The sequence below is a fragment of the Aythya fuligula genome, chromosome 11 (genome assembly GCF_009819795.1).
Source record: "Aythya fuligula isolate bAytFul2 chromosome 11, bAytFul2.pri, whole genome shotgun sequence".
NCBI classification, from domain to species: domain Eukaryota; kingdom Metazoa; phylum Chordata; class Aves; order Anseriformes; family Anatidae; genus Aythya; species Aythya fuligula.
Genome location: NC_045569.1, coordinates 8108375 through 8123743, shown reverse-complemented (window position 1 = coordinate 8123743; position 15369 = coordinate 8108375). Strand labels below are relative to the sequence as shown.

Sequence of the window (15369 nt, the reverse complement as noted above, 5' to 3'; positions counted from 1 at the left end):
TGCAAATTCAAGGATGTCTTACAGAAAGGAACATACCTACCAGGTGCCTTTGACAATGCTGTTTCCTCCAACTGTAAAGAATACTCCATCTGGAGTCTGTTAAGGTGCTCACATTTCTCAAAATTATGCTATAGCCCTAAAAAACCCTCAACTACTTTTCGGTTTAGCAACTGGACTGGAATTAAGAGTTGAAGAAATCAGTGCCACTTTTGACTGCTTATAAACATGACAGATATGACAATCTTTTTGTCTAAAGTCATCTGAACAGAGCAAAAGGTTACAAGTCTGCAAGCAAAAAGAGCCTTGCGGCAAGAGGATATGGAAGTGTTCATACTACCTTTACAAAGACTTGGGCTCTAACCAACATGGTCTGGATTAGGCTAAATATGGTTTAAGGAAGGCTGCTTCAAATTCATTCCAGAGAATGGGCAACACTTAGATCTTTTCTGAAGGAAGACATCCTAGTCAAAGAATGAGTTGTTTATTCTTACAACATACTTTCTTCATTAAAAAAAGCCTAAATCTGAAGAAGTCAGAACAGCTCTCCTATAATAAGGCTTTACAGTGCTTTAAATACCAAGCATCCTGGAGCTATTCTAAAATATAGCAGAATTAATTTGAAGGGGTGGTTCTCACACAGCGAAGAGCTCATTAAAAGAGCCAGACATTGACATAAGACCCTTAAAGTTTAAAGGGTGTATGTATTGCAGATGTCCTTCCATTTTCCTCAATGTATTACAGTTTAAAAAAAAAAAAAAAAAATAGCTCAGCTGCCCAATAAATCAGCAAACTGATTTACTCTCAGTTTGTCTGCTTCCAGGCACTTTCAATCATGTCAGAGCAAGTTCAAACACTGATTGAAATAGGAGTTTACAATTCAAGCCTACCGATTTGGCATACAATGTTATGTATTGTTTGACTAAAGCACAAACAGATATTCAACTCCTATATCCACGTAGCTCACAGCTGAGGTCTAGGTTTAGGAAAATAAATCACTAGTTCTGATGGTTTTAGTGAAAACTGACATTAAGGTAAACACTCAATTTTTTTTCTACCATCTTTTCTGTTGAACTCTAGGGAGATTACATTTTACAGTTTTGGCTTAATAATTAACCTGTCACCACAGAGCAAAATGCTAGATTAGCACGACAATACTGTATGTATACATACTTCACCCATATCTTCCTCCTCCTCCTCCTCTGACGTAACTTCTTCTGTTGTTCCATTCTGCAATACAACAGTGAGGTTTCTGCATAAATCGTGCATGCTTTTTTCTTTCAAAAATCACGAAGTCTACTATCAAACAAAAAGCACATATGAAAGTCACACTTATCAAGGTCTGCAAAGGACTGAAGTTTAATGGGAAGGATACACAAAGATGTTTTCCTGGAATGTAACAGTGAAGAAATAATTGCATGAACCAAAGATAAGTAGAATGTCACAATTTCACATTAAGTTCTAAGTGGAATCTCAAGATCCAGATAAGGATATCCTATTTTGAAACAGTGACAGACACTTCTGTTCTGCTAACTCTTTCTTTGTCAAGTGAGGAATGCCACTGCTGTAGACAATGCAGCATAGTGTACTAGATGAATCTTTCATCTGACTTACTAGGCCCACTCTTATTTAATTTGCAAATTATCCAACATTTCTGGCTAAGAAAACCTTCTGTGAGTTCATTTCCGAGTTTCAGAGCACAAGCAAAACTCTTCAGTGAGGCTACTTCCCAGTGCTCCAGACCTATTGCCTTGTAGTTGCACTGCTACATGGGTGGCTGAGGCAGAAGAGATCTAGAATTACCATTTGGCAAATGACCAAAATTAAGCAAATTATTTGTCATTACAATAGTACGGTCACCACAGGAAACCATCTGTTATGCTAAAAGAGTTTTTAGAAATCTTGTCATCTTAGCATGTATAAGCAAAAGCAGATATCATAATCCTATTAAAATACCAAAAAAAGAGAACATGTTCACTGTCTGTTACCAGTTCTGTTTTCAGCACAAGACATTTTAGTTAACCAGAACACTTAACAGACCTTCACAACTCTTCATTTGTCAAGTGCACAAAAAGTAAACAAGGCACCTCAAACAGATAATTTCTGCCCAAAGCAGCATATGGTCTTGATATCCTATATCTCTGCAAGGGATTGAAGAGGAAGGAATATATCAGTAGTAAATTCATCCAAGAGTACACTGTAAAATGCATTCTCTTCGAGGAGAAATGAGCAGTGTTTTATTGTACTTACGTTTTAGAAAAAAATGAAATTGGGAAGCACTAGGAACGCGCAGTAGTTGGCTTGAGCAGGATTTAGAAGGCAATTAAACAGCACTGGTATTACAGAGACACCTTTCAGTGACACAGACTCCACATAAAATTGTGGAGTATCACATAACCTCAGAATTACAACTTGAAATGGATTCTACAAACAAAATACTGAGTGAGGTCACCATAAAGCAACACTGCTTCATATCTAAGTTCCGGCTTACACAAATGCTTTAATCGTTCTCACCATCTACTTTCTTAAACTTGAAAAAAAGAGTATTTTCCATACAAAGGAATTCACAGAGTTTAATTTACCTGTCCAGCTGGTAATGGCTGATCTAACATTTCAACATCTGGATGCTGAGGAAGATTATACAATCTGCAGAGGTCACATATTAGTCGCTTCAGTTGCTGAAGAAGCTATAACAAGAAAAAACATGGAAGCATCTATTTAAACCAAACCACAGAACGGTGTATTTAGAAGTTTCCTCACATGTTGGTATAAACTCCCAGTCACTGGGAGTCAATGCAGTCTCCCAGCATTTAAGTCTGCAGGTACTAGAACAGAGACACTTATTTTTCTCTGTAGTTATCATAATGGGAAACCAAGGACAAGGCAAGACAAAGAAGATTCCCTCATGTCAAGCGGAGAAAGTAATAAGCAAAGAATAATCTGCACAGGCAACACCATCCATTCCAGGCATAGGTCTCAGAGCCACAAATTGCTAGGGAATAATCAAATGGTCGTATTTTTTTTTTTTTTTAAGAGATGCTAGTGCACTTCAGTTTCCCAGTTTGAAAAGTCTTAAACTATAAGAAGGAACAGCCTTATCCCTCACATCAAGAATCCCTTTTCAGAGCACAGCAGTACAGCACACTAGAAAGAAGACTAGAAACACTGGCACCAACAATCACCCAGCCATGCAGCAACTTACAAGCTTCTACACAGATCAATCCCCAATGTGCTTCAGCACAGAAGCCCCACTTTCACCATAAAGGATGAGGCAGGAACATGCATCGGAGAGGAGGGATCCCCTTCCCTGACAGCAGTCTACAATTCAGAGTTAGTTTAATGCAACTGTCAAAGTGCAGTTTCATTTTTATAGCAAAGCACTTGATGCCAGTTTCTTCAGTCTTTGTTACTGCTAATATTTTAGTATTTTTCCCCTGAAGGAATTACTTTCATACCCTTGCCCCTTCTGCCATGGAACACCATCACCATTATCCTTTATGCTCTGCTCATACGTATGAAAAATTAAAAGCTAATTTGGGCCAGAAGGCACATCTGGAAATCATCCAATCCAACCTCATGCTCTAAGCAGGGCCTAGCATGATTTGGTGCGTGTTAGTGGTACACAAAGACACTGAATCAAAAGGAATAGCAGATTTCTGCCATGTATGAATAATTTAAATGCTTTTCCTGGCTAACTTCATGTGCTTGAGAAATAGAAAATGAATGCTTAACACACAAGCTTTGCTGCTACTTCAGAAAGTGGGCCATCAGGATACCAAGAGGTTCCCTAGAATATTAACTGCCTAAAGCAGAAACTAAACAGAAACCACTATGCATAATCCACAGGGTATCAAAGGTGCAGTGTAAAAAAAAAGTCTGCATGATTAATAAAGAAAATGCTCAATGCACAATAACAAATTTATTAAATAATTGTATATATACATTATAATCACTATATTTTATTGTCATTTTTGTAACAGTACCTGTAGAAATTCTGCAATTTGAGTAGCTCTTATGGACACCACAATGCTGATATTGAACATCAAAACACCTCTTGGATTTTTTTCTTGCCTGCGTTAACAACTTACAAATCTGAAAACAGTTCAGGACATTTGTTCTGAAACCTATCCTACATCGGGAGGCCTTTTGACATGCGAAGAGATCTTTCTAACGCAGCAGGAAAGCGTTAGTAACTTTAGGATACCTTTAAAGAGATTAGCGTGCTGCTGAGTTCATTATGAAGCATTTTCGTCTTCCGATTACCAAGAAAACATGGGGTTCAAGTACAGTGTAATTACAAATACATGTAGAAGAGGGTGTGTATAATTACACGAGAATATATACACGTATATGTATATATACAAATAAGTCTTAGCCTACCACTGAACAAAACTGCTGAAGAAGGATACATGAGGAAAGAGAGGGAAGAAGTACGTGTCACTTAGAGCACGTCCACTACTTAGCTATGAATTTATCTGTGACAGTACTGGTTCCACACGTATTTAGCAGCCTTGGGCAGTTTCAAAAAGGAACTTTGCTTTACTTTGTGTTCTTCTGTGTCTACGATTTGATACATAACAGTTGCTGCTGCTCTGCTAGTTTGGAAGCACCAACAGTCTCACCTGACATGCCACCAGGTAGGACTAAATCTAAGTTCTTAATGCAGAAGTAGTGTCCCAGTGACAGCAATTTGGACAAGCTATACACATACTTGTGCCAGGCATTCTGTACTTTTCAAGTCGTCCATGCAAACTTAAGCCCTCAAGGTTTGGAGATTGCAGGCAGCTTTAGTCTTTGCATGAATTTAAGCCCTACTGGAACTATAACCTTCCTCATATTTAACAGAACAATGAAGTTGAGGTAGGAGTTATCTTTTGCATGGCACAACCACAAGAAGGGAAGGTGGCTGTCAGTTTCAACTACCTATCAAGACTAAAGCAATGCCAATTTTCAGGGTCTGATAATGAACTCAGGAGACATTAGAGGTCAGAGAGACCCTATAGCCCCTTCTTCTGCTGGCTGGATCTTATTCACTATGAACAATCAAGTTAAACAGCCAAAGCTTCCAAAGCCACTGCTATCTGTGCTTACTACCTTCTTAATAACTTTTCAATCTTTTGTGTTTTGGGGAATTTTCTTAGAAAGAAGTACCATGCTGATACCCAGATAAGTATCAGCTTCAGACCAACAGAAGATTTTCCAGGAAACATGCGCGTGATTTTAACATAGGCAAAACAGTTTTCTTTCTACCATGTCAAACGAAAGGCTTTTACATACCTGCCTAACTTTCATGCCTAAAGAGCATGCTCTTCAGTTTCCCAAACTGATATCCATCAAAAGTTACAAAGCAAGCAGAAAGAACAGAATAATACCAAATGGTTTCAGAGACCAGGATAAATGCCTTTATAATATTTGCTGTGCTGACTTGAGCTCCTGGAGAGCCCAATGTAGTTTCCCATTCAAAATTTTACTGTTTCAGTAATGTTTCTAATATAACTATAGAGCAACATGGGACAAATGGTCTTGTAGCTGCAATAACTTAAACGGAAACTGATTTGAAACTTTAAAAAAAAATAAGTTCAACTAAATTAGTTTTTAGGAGATAAATCAGAAGACTCCAGGACTCTGCAAGTAGTTCCTTATCCCTTCTACAAGAAGGGTGTGTGTCAATCACTCCAACTCCCTTGAATGGGGGGTGTTGTAGGGGGAAAGCTGTAGATACAAAAACTCAATACCCACAAACTCCAGCCTTTTGAACAAAACAAGTCAGATTTTGGAGTGTAAGTATTTGTCTCTTCAACTACTCCTGTCTGTCTTCATTTTTGACATTACGTGATGTGGGATGGATTCCTAAGAAGACAATGGGCCATCCACAGGTGTCTTACATCAACCCATCAGTATTTACATAGGCAAGTACAATCTTGATACCAGATGTTCTTACTACCAACAGAAGTAGTCTATGTCCTCGTGCAATTCAGCACAGCAAGTCCCACACGTGTTTATGATAAAGCTTTCCACCCTAATGCAAGGAAACCTGTAGGTAGTTAGGAGTAGGAAACATCTTATCTAAAACCTTGTTTTAGTCTGAAGCTACTAGTCACAGCAGCTGCAAGCTGGAGAACCTCCTGAAAAAATGCATTTTCGAAGACAGCTCATTTGGCCACGCGTTCTACTATTACGCTGTGCTGTGTCTTCTTGGCTAGAGGTCACAGACTAAGATCTATATTATTTAACATTCCTCTAAATATCCTCTCACCTCTGTAGTGGATCTCTGTGCGAAGAAAACACTACAAGTGTTATACAAGCAGTTAAGTTCTCATGAATTTCACTAATCATTTTCAGAAAGCCTTAAACTTACTGGGGATGAAGCTTCTGTGAGAGAACAAGCATTTTTAAGTCATCTTTCCTTCCTTGCTTCAAATCTTTACAACTACTTTTGGTACATGTGGTTTTTTAAAGAGGAAACTTATGTTTACAAATGCCCCAAAACATCCCCTGAACTGACCTAATTTAGTTGTTCATTAATGTGACAAAGCTGAACTGAAAAAAATACACCCAAAGCAACCAGGACACTTGCTCACCAGAGTATTGCTCTTCTTAATATCTTCTAAACGCTCCAAGACTGAAGTCAGGTTTGGGTCATCTGATTCTACAAACCATATTGGCGATGAAGAGGGGTAAGACTCCTGTTTAAAAAACAACAACAAAATAAAACCACAAAGCTTTTAAAGCTCAATCACCCAAAAATTTCACAACACAGTAACATTACCTCATCCTACTCTAAGCCAGGTAATGGGGAATAAAAGCAAAACAGTAATTTTAGACAACTCAAAAGAAGTTGAAAGAAATCCAAGCTAACAGGTTCCCCTAGTATTATGTTCTATTTTTATCTTGATCAGACAATGGACATACATAAGACAGTACTAAAAAGTTTAAAGCCCTGAGGGCAGGTGGAGCAGGAGGAAGACATTTAGAAACTCAGTACAAATGGTTATTACAAAAAAAAAAAAAAATCACAAGTAGTACACATCAAAGAATAAAATTATATCCACCCCATTTTTCTCATGGAAATATTGATTCTTCCAAACAGTATCTGTGAAAGCAACAAAACCTGAAATCTTCCGATTTCCTCCTTAATCAGGATTACTTGAACTATTCTAACATTAGCCTCAGACTGAAGCAACACAGTTCAAATCTCCTGCCTTGGAGGACAAGTTAACAGGCAGATCACAATGCCCAAAACTGTTTTACCTTTGTACCAACAAGGCTCATAAAGAACTAACCTTCGCTGAAGGATTTCTCAAATGATATAATGCACACAACCCTACCAAGAAAGCTTACAAAAGAGACCTTTCTTTCATCAATAGATTCCTACAGCTGTTCAGCAGGCACCAATCCTAGCGACAGTGAAATCAAGTGGTTTCACAGGATTAGAAGTGTACTTGATTTTCTAGAATAAACTACATGTATGGTCAGGGCACATGTAACCATGGAACAGATACGGCCCAACAACCACTCACATGATCCACAACAAATGATTTTTCTGTCACTAAGATGCCATGCAGACAGCCCTTTAAAAGGTGCTAGGAAGACGCTTGTTGCTCCTTTCTCCACCAAAACAAGACCACGGACAAACCTAGAATAAGCCGTTTATGGTTTGCATTCAGTACTTATTCCCAGTCTGGAGGGCTATAGAATAATCTCCTCCAAAAAACTTGCAGCAAATCTTTCATGCGACTGGTAGCACAGGGCTGATTATGTGTTTTTCAGCAGCTATTTGAACATGCTGATGCCTTTTGCATTGAATGACAAATCCTTTCCTCATTCTCTGCTCTCATTTCAATTCATTCCATTTTCTGTAATGAATGCCAAGTCCTGCCGTATAAGAGAAAACATACTAGGATTTGATACTGCCTGCCCTGTGAATGTACAGCACATATAAATTACTGTACCCCCCCAAATGCATTAGACATTCTATTTTTAGTCTGCTTTAGCTTTTGAAACATGAATGGGAACCATGCATTTATCAGAAAGGATTTTCTTAAACACTGTGTAAGCACATTCACTCCTCTGTAGCAGAAAAGACAGAATTTTTGGAATTCTGGAATATGGATACTTCATTTCATATTCCAACTTTTTAGGAGGAGATGCTTAATATTAACAGCCAAATGCAAGTTAGTGTACCTTTCAACTTATTGCAACACTTTTTAATTCTTCAGACTTACCAACAATTATGCTCTCTTTACCTTAAAAAGATAACTGACACCAAGTTTTTCTAGATCAAAAATCTGTATTTTTGGAACAGCTGAGTTTCACGCGGATATGAGTCACTATATTTTGAAATACAGAATTCACACACAAACTTCAAACATTCTGATCCTGAGATATAAACAAGCTCATGAGTTTGTAATACCACAGTGTGCAATGAAGAACTAAGCTTGTGGTTTGTGAGGTCAAACAACTGAACTTCACAAGAGCTAATTGTGTTCAGAGAATGAAGTCAGCCTTTTCTTCTGTACCTGCATTCTGCAGAGAGGACAGATGGATTTATGTTATATAATATAAGAAACACAAATTTTAAAAAAAGTTGACATTTCATAAAAGGAGCCCTAGAATAGCAATTCTTTTACAATACTAGATACCTGCTGTTGAAAATGATAATTATTGTTTCTCAGCAGCTAAAAATGACATTATTTTGGACCTATTACTACATAGCTGACCTTTGGAGACACTGCATCTAGCTTATCTGTACAGATGATCTGTTTTACGCAATTGCTGTAACGTAACATGTTCCTGCTCTTCACAAGCAAAAGCAAATATTCCTCACAGGAGAAGAAGGCTGCATGCTCCGATTTGGGCAGCTTTCCTAAGCTAACGCATGCCGCACAGCTTACAAGCGCTCAGTAGGCTGTGACACGCGGGGATGACCTCACACCTAGCATGTACTGAGGCCTGAGGACAAAGGCTGAATGTTTACAGCAACCTAGAGATAATTACAATGCATGGGATCATCACTTCTACAGAGCCTTTGTGTAACACCAGGACAGACTGGCAGCTTTTTCAGCACAAACACGTCTGGTGCTTCTGTTGCAGAATACAGCAAAAGAATTTAGCTTGCTAACAAGCACACAAAATAAAAAAGCTCCATGCTCCTGCCACTGGAACAATTCAAAAACCTATCAAGTCATCTAATAAATCACAGCATATTAAGAGAAGACACACAGAATCTCACCACTGAGATATTCTGTTCCATCTTCTCTAAGTTGGTCTGCTCACATTCTACTGATTTTGCTTCTCCTGGGTAGACAGATCTGTCATCTACGTACATGCCATCTAAGCTTTCTCATTCTTAACAACAGGTGCTGAGCAGTACGGGTGTTCTACTTGCCATGTTTATATAATCTTTAACTTGCTTTATAGATCTACAGCAACACTGCTTTGATGTTAGTAAAAGGACTCGAGCTATTTCTAAATTTTAACAATACCATTTAAAGAGAGAAATTGTTAAATTAAAAAAAAAAAAAAAAAAAAAACACACTAAAAACCCACAACCTTGTCCCCCACCCCCCCCCCAAAAAAAAAATAAATCATCTTGCTCACCTTCCTAAGATTACAGCAACCTGCATATGTTTGCTATGAGGCAAGAGTAACCCAAGTCTCCTTGCACATAACAAAGCCCTTTAACCATGACAAATTGTCAGAAAACACATTTAAACACACATCTGCATGGTTACGGTTTAAAATGGCAAGTACACACTGACAGTTTTTCATTTTAATTTTCAAATAAACTTAGACTGTCTTATTTTTCCTCCTTTTCGTATCTCCTTAGTACACCGGCTGCACAAAATTTAGTGAATTGAATTTCTAATGGGATTCCATTTTCTAAGGTTTTGCAAAATCTCCATCGCTGACAGAAGCTAGTTCCACTGCTTTTACATCAGCTACACCTAAACAAAACTCATTTTCAGAACAACTCTTAAATGCATTGGGGGGCATTAAAATCAAATTTAATAGAGGATGGTTGTGGAGAGAACATCAATTTTACACGTCCCTACTGAATAAGGGGAAAACTTCCACCTTTTCTTTCTAGATGTTAAGACTGCATACAACACACTGTTACTTGCTGAATGCAGATAAACAGCAGGACATACTTTATACACTAGAGTTGAGTTAAACAGCGATCTTTAGCTGCTACTACACCACAGAAAGCAAGATTATATTAGTTTTAATTTCCCTACAATCTTCCTGAAGTCAAAGCCTAACCTGCTCAGTTCAGTACGAATACTTGTTAGAGGTCCCACATTTGGTAAGGAACCTAGTTCAATTGACTACAATACAGCCAGCTTTTAAACTTAGAAAATTATTGCAATTCTACCCTCAAGTTCAGTGACTGTCTTGGCACTGACAGCCTGCACAAGACAGTCCCAGATGAAGCTGCACGCTTTGGCAGCCCCTTAGATCCCTAGGGATTGCAAGAGATTCGTCAGCTCTCGACTTTGCAGGAGGCAGGTGAAGGGATCCCATCATCCTTTTCTGTGTGGGTTCTGCTAACGCACTCATCACGACACAGCCCAATACCTTCAGGAGCACATTAAAGCAACACAACTAACATAGTCGTGGTTTTCCTCTCCCACACAGTCTCCAGGGAACGAGCAGCGTTTCCTCCTCTAGAACTGTTTATGTTATTAAACGCAGCCACATTAGAGATGGCAGGGTCAAAGGCAGGTGCCTCAGAGAACAGCAAGACCACAACAAACCGCACCTCCATAGGTGCCTGTAAACTTCACTCTGCAATCACAAATTGTTCCAAGCAAAAATAAATTACTTCTCTGTACAAACACGTCCTACTGATTGTAGGAGGCTACCACAGGAGGCTAACCATAAGGAAACGTTTCCACTAAGAGCACGCAGAATGGTTACGGACACGACTTCAGCCTGCACAGCACATGGCCTCCCGGGCAGGGCAGGCAGTGCAGTTCCCCTTGCTCTTGTCTCACCGGACTCCTACAGACCGGTGTGCAATGGTCTGCTGCTTCGCGCCTTGCACAGCCACGTTCTGTACAAGCACACGTCAACTACCACACATTTTTAAAATGAACCGAAAGCCTAGATAATGAAACACTTCTTGCAACACACAGATTCAATTGAAGTTGCCAATATTCATATGATACCAACTACAGCACAGCTAAATAAGAAGAGGACCAGTATTTCAATCATAATTCATTTGTACAAGAATATTTCAAGAAGCAATAATCTTGTAACTTGCAGACTCATCTGCACAAGTTCTTTTGTTCAACTCCGGCCCTAGGAATTCTCCTGAAACTACTGCAGAATCCTTATCTTTTTACTTTGAAAACATAAAGGAGAAAGTGACATTCTGAGGAAAGGAAAAAGAAAAAAAAAGACTCCCAGAAAAGACTTAACCAAATGCTACTTTCAAACAGGCACGTACAGGAGGCCAGTAATCTCCAAGTTTGTCAAGTAACCTAAGCCACATTTCTGTGATTTACATCCACGTTGCTATCCAGGTACACACATGCTCTCTTGCAGCTCAAACAAGCACCATTACCCTAAAAGAAGCCAGAACACACACAAGCCAAGTAGAGAAGGCACAAAACCTCGCTTTAAATGGTCATAAATATGAACGCAGATGTGACATCACGGTTCTTATTCTTCTTAGGGTTAAGTCTTCATAGTCAGTCAATTCTTCCAACTCTTTAGCCTATGAAAAATGCCCCACTTGTCAATTCTGATGCATGAAAGTGCACAATACATTTGGAAAAAGAGCTTTATCAGACTGCCTTATCAGTTGTCACAACTTCATCCACTCCCCTTACCAAATAAACGCAGGGGGGGGTGTATGTTGTCAAGTATACCCTAACTGCACAGAATTAAAATACCAGCTGTAAGCTTAAATACAAAAATGTGACTTTTCTGATAGAAACAAAGTTATTTATCTTCATCATGAAGCAACATTTTATTCTCCAGGTCACCATCATAATGCAATATGCCATCTAACAATCCATTAAAAGAAATTTGCAGAGAAGATGAATACTCAACATTTCTGTAATGAACCCCAAGTAAAATCCACCAAATGATAACATACCACGGCTCAAATACAGCTCTAAACGTTAACACTAAGCACAACTTGGCTAACAGCATTGCAAGCAACAGCTGTTCAAGAGCAGCGTGTAGCCTCTAAAAATTCAAGCTGTTGTTGAGAACCAACCCAGTTAAGTGAGCTATGTAACATTCATTCTCCAGTACAACTAACAGCAAGAAAAAGCTAATCTACACTGAAAATTAAGCACAGAATGCATCATCACTTAACATCAGGTAACTTGCTTATCAGGAAGAAGGTTTACAGAGCCAAGACTCGAATCCAATGTTTTTTTTTTTTTTTTTTTTTAAAAACAAAAAAAACAAAAAAAAAAAAAAAAAAAAAAAAAAACAAAAAACACACCATCTCACAGCAGTCCCATCTCACTTTCTCTCACACACAAAAAAAAAAAACCTTGACCACTGTGGGCTTGGACTCCCACCCTGACAGTCAGAGTATGGCTGGTTTAGAGCTCTCAGCCACCACAGGTTCTTTAAACCATGCATTATATAGGCATTCAAGCTGGCAATGGTTTATCTAGTAAGTAGCTAGAAATGTGCTAAAGATAAAGTTACTCTGCAAATCAGATTCTTCAATATTCTTCCTTTGTCATTAGCAGGTAGACTTTTGTAGAAAGTCGCTGAAGAATTCCAGTTTCTTGAAACATATCAACTTCTTATAACCATCAAGAGTTATTTATCACCTATTTCTTTAACTACACCTTTTCTGAATGTATTTCTAGAAATCATCAACGTAAGTCTCACAAACCTGGAGTAGCCAAGAATGGCTTCTTGTAAGGCTAGCAGCAGTTCTAACACACCACACTCTTCCCCCATATAACTTCAAAAGAACAATTTCCCCAGGAGATGTGCTCTTGCCTTTAACACTTAAGACAGTTATCCTCAGTGTGAAAAGTCTGATGTCACTTCTGCTGTCACCCAAAAATACAGGCTTGCCCTCCCTCCTCTCCACTCTCTGTACCTTCAGAGAATCTAGGCCTTTCAAGTGCCCAAATAGCTCGTCCCAATCCTATTGGAGACATGGTGCACTTGCCCCTCTCACAACTTGACAACTTTCCTCTCCCTTCACAAACAGTCTTTCTGAATACACAGTGAAGAAGCTATCGGAAAATCTGCAACTCCAACACACTCTCTCTCAGATGGGTTAAGAAGTTAAGAGATCCGGGAAAAAGGAGAACATAGCCTAAACTAAATCTCAAGAAATCACACACCAACTTCTCTACGCTTACTTAAAACACCAGGGTGTCTTGTATGCATGAGATAAAGAAGAAACAAAACATGTAGTATCATGACTTCAGTACCACACTTAGAGATTACAGCTGGAAACAGGAAACCAGCACAACATATGCTAAATGCTCACTTCCAGCGAAGTGCAACTGAGAACTCTTCTGTTCCTGTTAGCTTCAACCGCACTACAGGCACATACAGGCAGGTTGACATAACATCTGAACATTAAATAGCATCTCCTTACTGTAATCAGTCATTTAGTTTTCCAGGTGTCTTCTGTGAGCTGGTGACAGGTCATTTTCACTTCTCCTACAGAGCTGACAGCTGAAGAACTACAGCGGATTGCTTATTAAATAATAAGCAATCATCTCTCTTCAAATGACGTATTCCCATTCATAATCTAAAATAAATCAGCTTCAGCAAGGAATTCAGGGTTTTATAACCTTTCAGAACCACAGAAAGGCAAACAACCTGACAGCACTGCACAGTAATCCACAGAGGCACAACTAAAACAGCAGTTCTTTCTGTTCATCAGCCTTTACCAATATTTGTTCCTATTCAGAACTTTTAACTCTTATTGCCATTTTTAAAACAGCTCAAACACTATCCAGACAACTGTCTCCATCTTCTATTTTCCTGAAATGAATTTGATTTTACAGGTAAACTCTAATTCCAGTTTGACTGTTCAAGTCCAGTTCTCTCAATTTAGGCATCACTGTCACAGACCAGACACCCGTGTAAACCCACGGGATTGACACCTGCTCAGGTTTTCCCATACAGGAGCGATCCCAAGTACCACTGAGGGCTCAGACAAGCGGCTCTGTTCCCCGGCATTCACTCATTCCTTTGCCCTCTGTTGTGCTGGTACAGCTGTCTGTGCAGCCACATGCTGAAGCAGACTGGGAAGCGATCCAGATTAACAATGACCCAGTAAAGAATTTTTATGTGCCAGCCAGGTTCTTAATCCAGTAAAATCAATTCTGGCCACCTCACAAGGCACACAGCCTTTGCTGTTATGGGATCAGCAGGATTACGGAGCGCACCGGACCCAATCACACTCTGTTCTTCCTATCAACCCTAATTTTTAATACACATTTGAGGGTACCAACCTGTCATCAATAACCAACATCCACAGGCATATGACAGACCAAAAACTAGAATGAACCTGCAGGTGTAAGTCCAACAGAAAGAAGTTACTTTATAAGAGCACAAGCGATCAACTCCATTAATAACTTCTGATTTTACAGTGTCCCATTGCAGACAGACTGCCATAGTGAATTTGGAAGTGCAGCCTTATTTGGAGAACAGGACACACCTCATATACTACTCTCTTATTCCTATTTCAGTGACAGAAAGCTTTGACAGAAGAGTCAGAATTTTACCTCCCACTCCCAATTAAAAAAAAAAGTGTATTCTTCCTTCCTATAGGATAAGAAAGGTAATGCCAACTCCCTATTTTGACAAATACTGTTGACAATACAAATCAAATGCAACCATCACAAAACATCAAATGACTGTTGTGAAGTCAATGAAGTCACCCCACTCGCAGTTTTAGTTTCTTTAAAGTTACTGAATATTAAGGAAAATCACCAGGCATCTTTCAATCTTGGACAAAAACCTCCTAGAACAGTTAAAGCAGCATGCTGAATAAAGAGAATATAGTTCTTTTATAAAACTCTTTCAACTATCTAAAGGCAGGGAGAGCTCCTGTGAGGACCACAAACGGTCCCAGTTCTGAAACAATTTATACAAGAAATTCCAGTAAGCAACCCATCTGTAGTAAGGGCAATTTCCTGTAGAATAAAGTCTTAACATATGCTAGTGTTTGTATCTGAAGCCCACCACTGGGGCTTTCTAGGATATTTTAGGAGCACTTCACACATTAGAGAGGGAAGAGCACAACTGACCTGCAAAGTTCCTAAGTGCTAGCTACAGCTTTTCACACATAGCACAAGTAAGCTGTGGCAAGAGACACTAAGATCCTATGTCTTCCAGAGATGAAGGATTTCTCCTTCTCACATCATT

At 39.0% G+C, this 15369-nt stretch overlaps 1 protein-coding gene across 1 annotated transcript in view; it reads right to left on the bottom strand.

Annotated features, from left to right (window-relative positions):
- Positions 1-15369, bottom strand: part of UBE2Q2 (ubiquitin conjugating enzyme E2 Q2) — a 41725-nt gene that overhangs the window by 21554 nt on the left and 4802 nt on the right. The window contains exons 2-4 of the mRNA XM_032194711.1: positions 6579-6683; positions 2580-2684; positions 1171-1227 (exon numbers count right to left, since the gene is read on the bottom strand). Coding sequence (XP_032050602.1) covers positions 1171-1227; positions 2580-2684; positions 6579-6683 — 267 coding nt within the window. The remainder of the gene's footprint in view (positions 1-1170; positions 1228-2579; positions 2685-6578; positions 6684-15369) is intronic.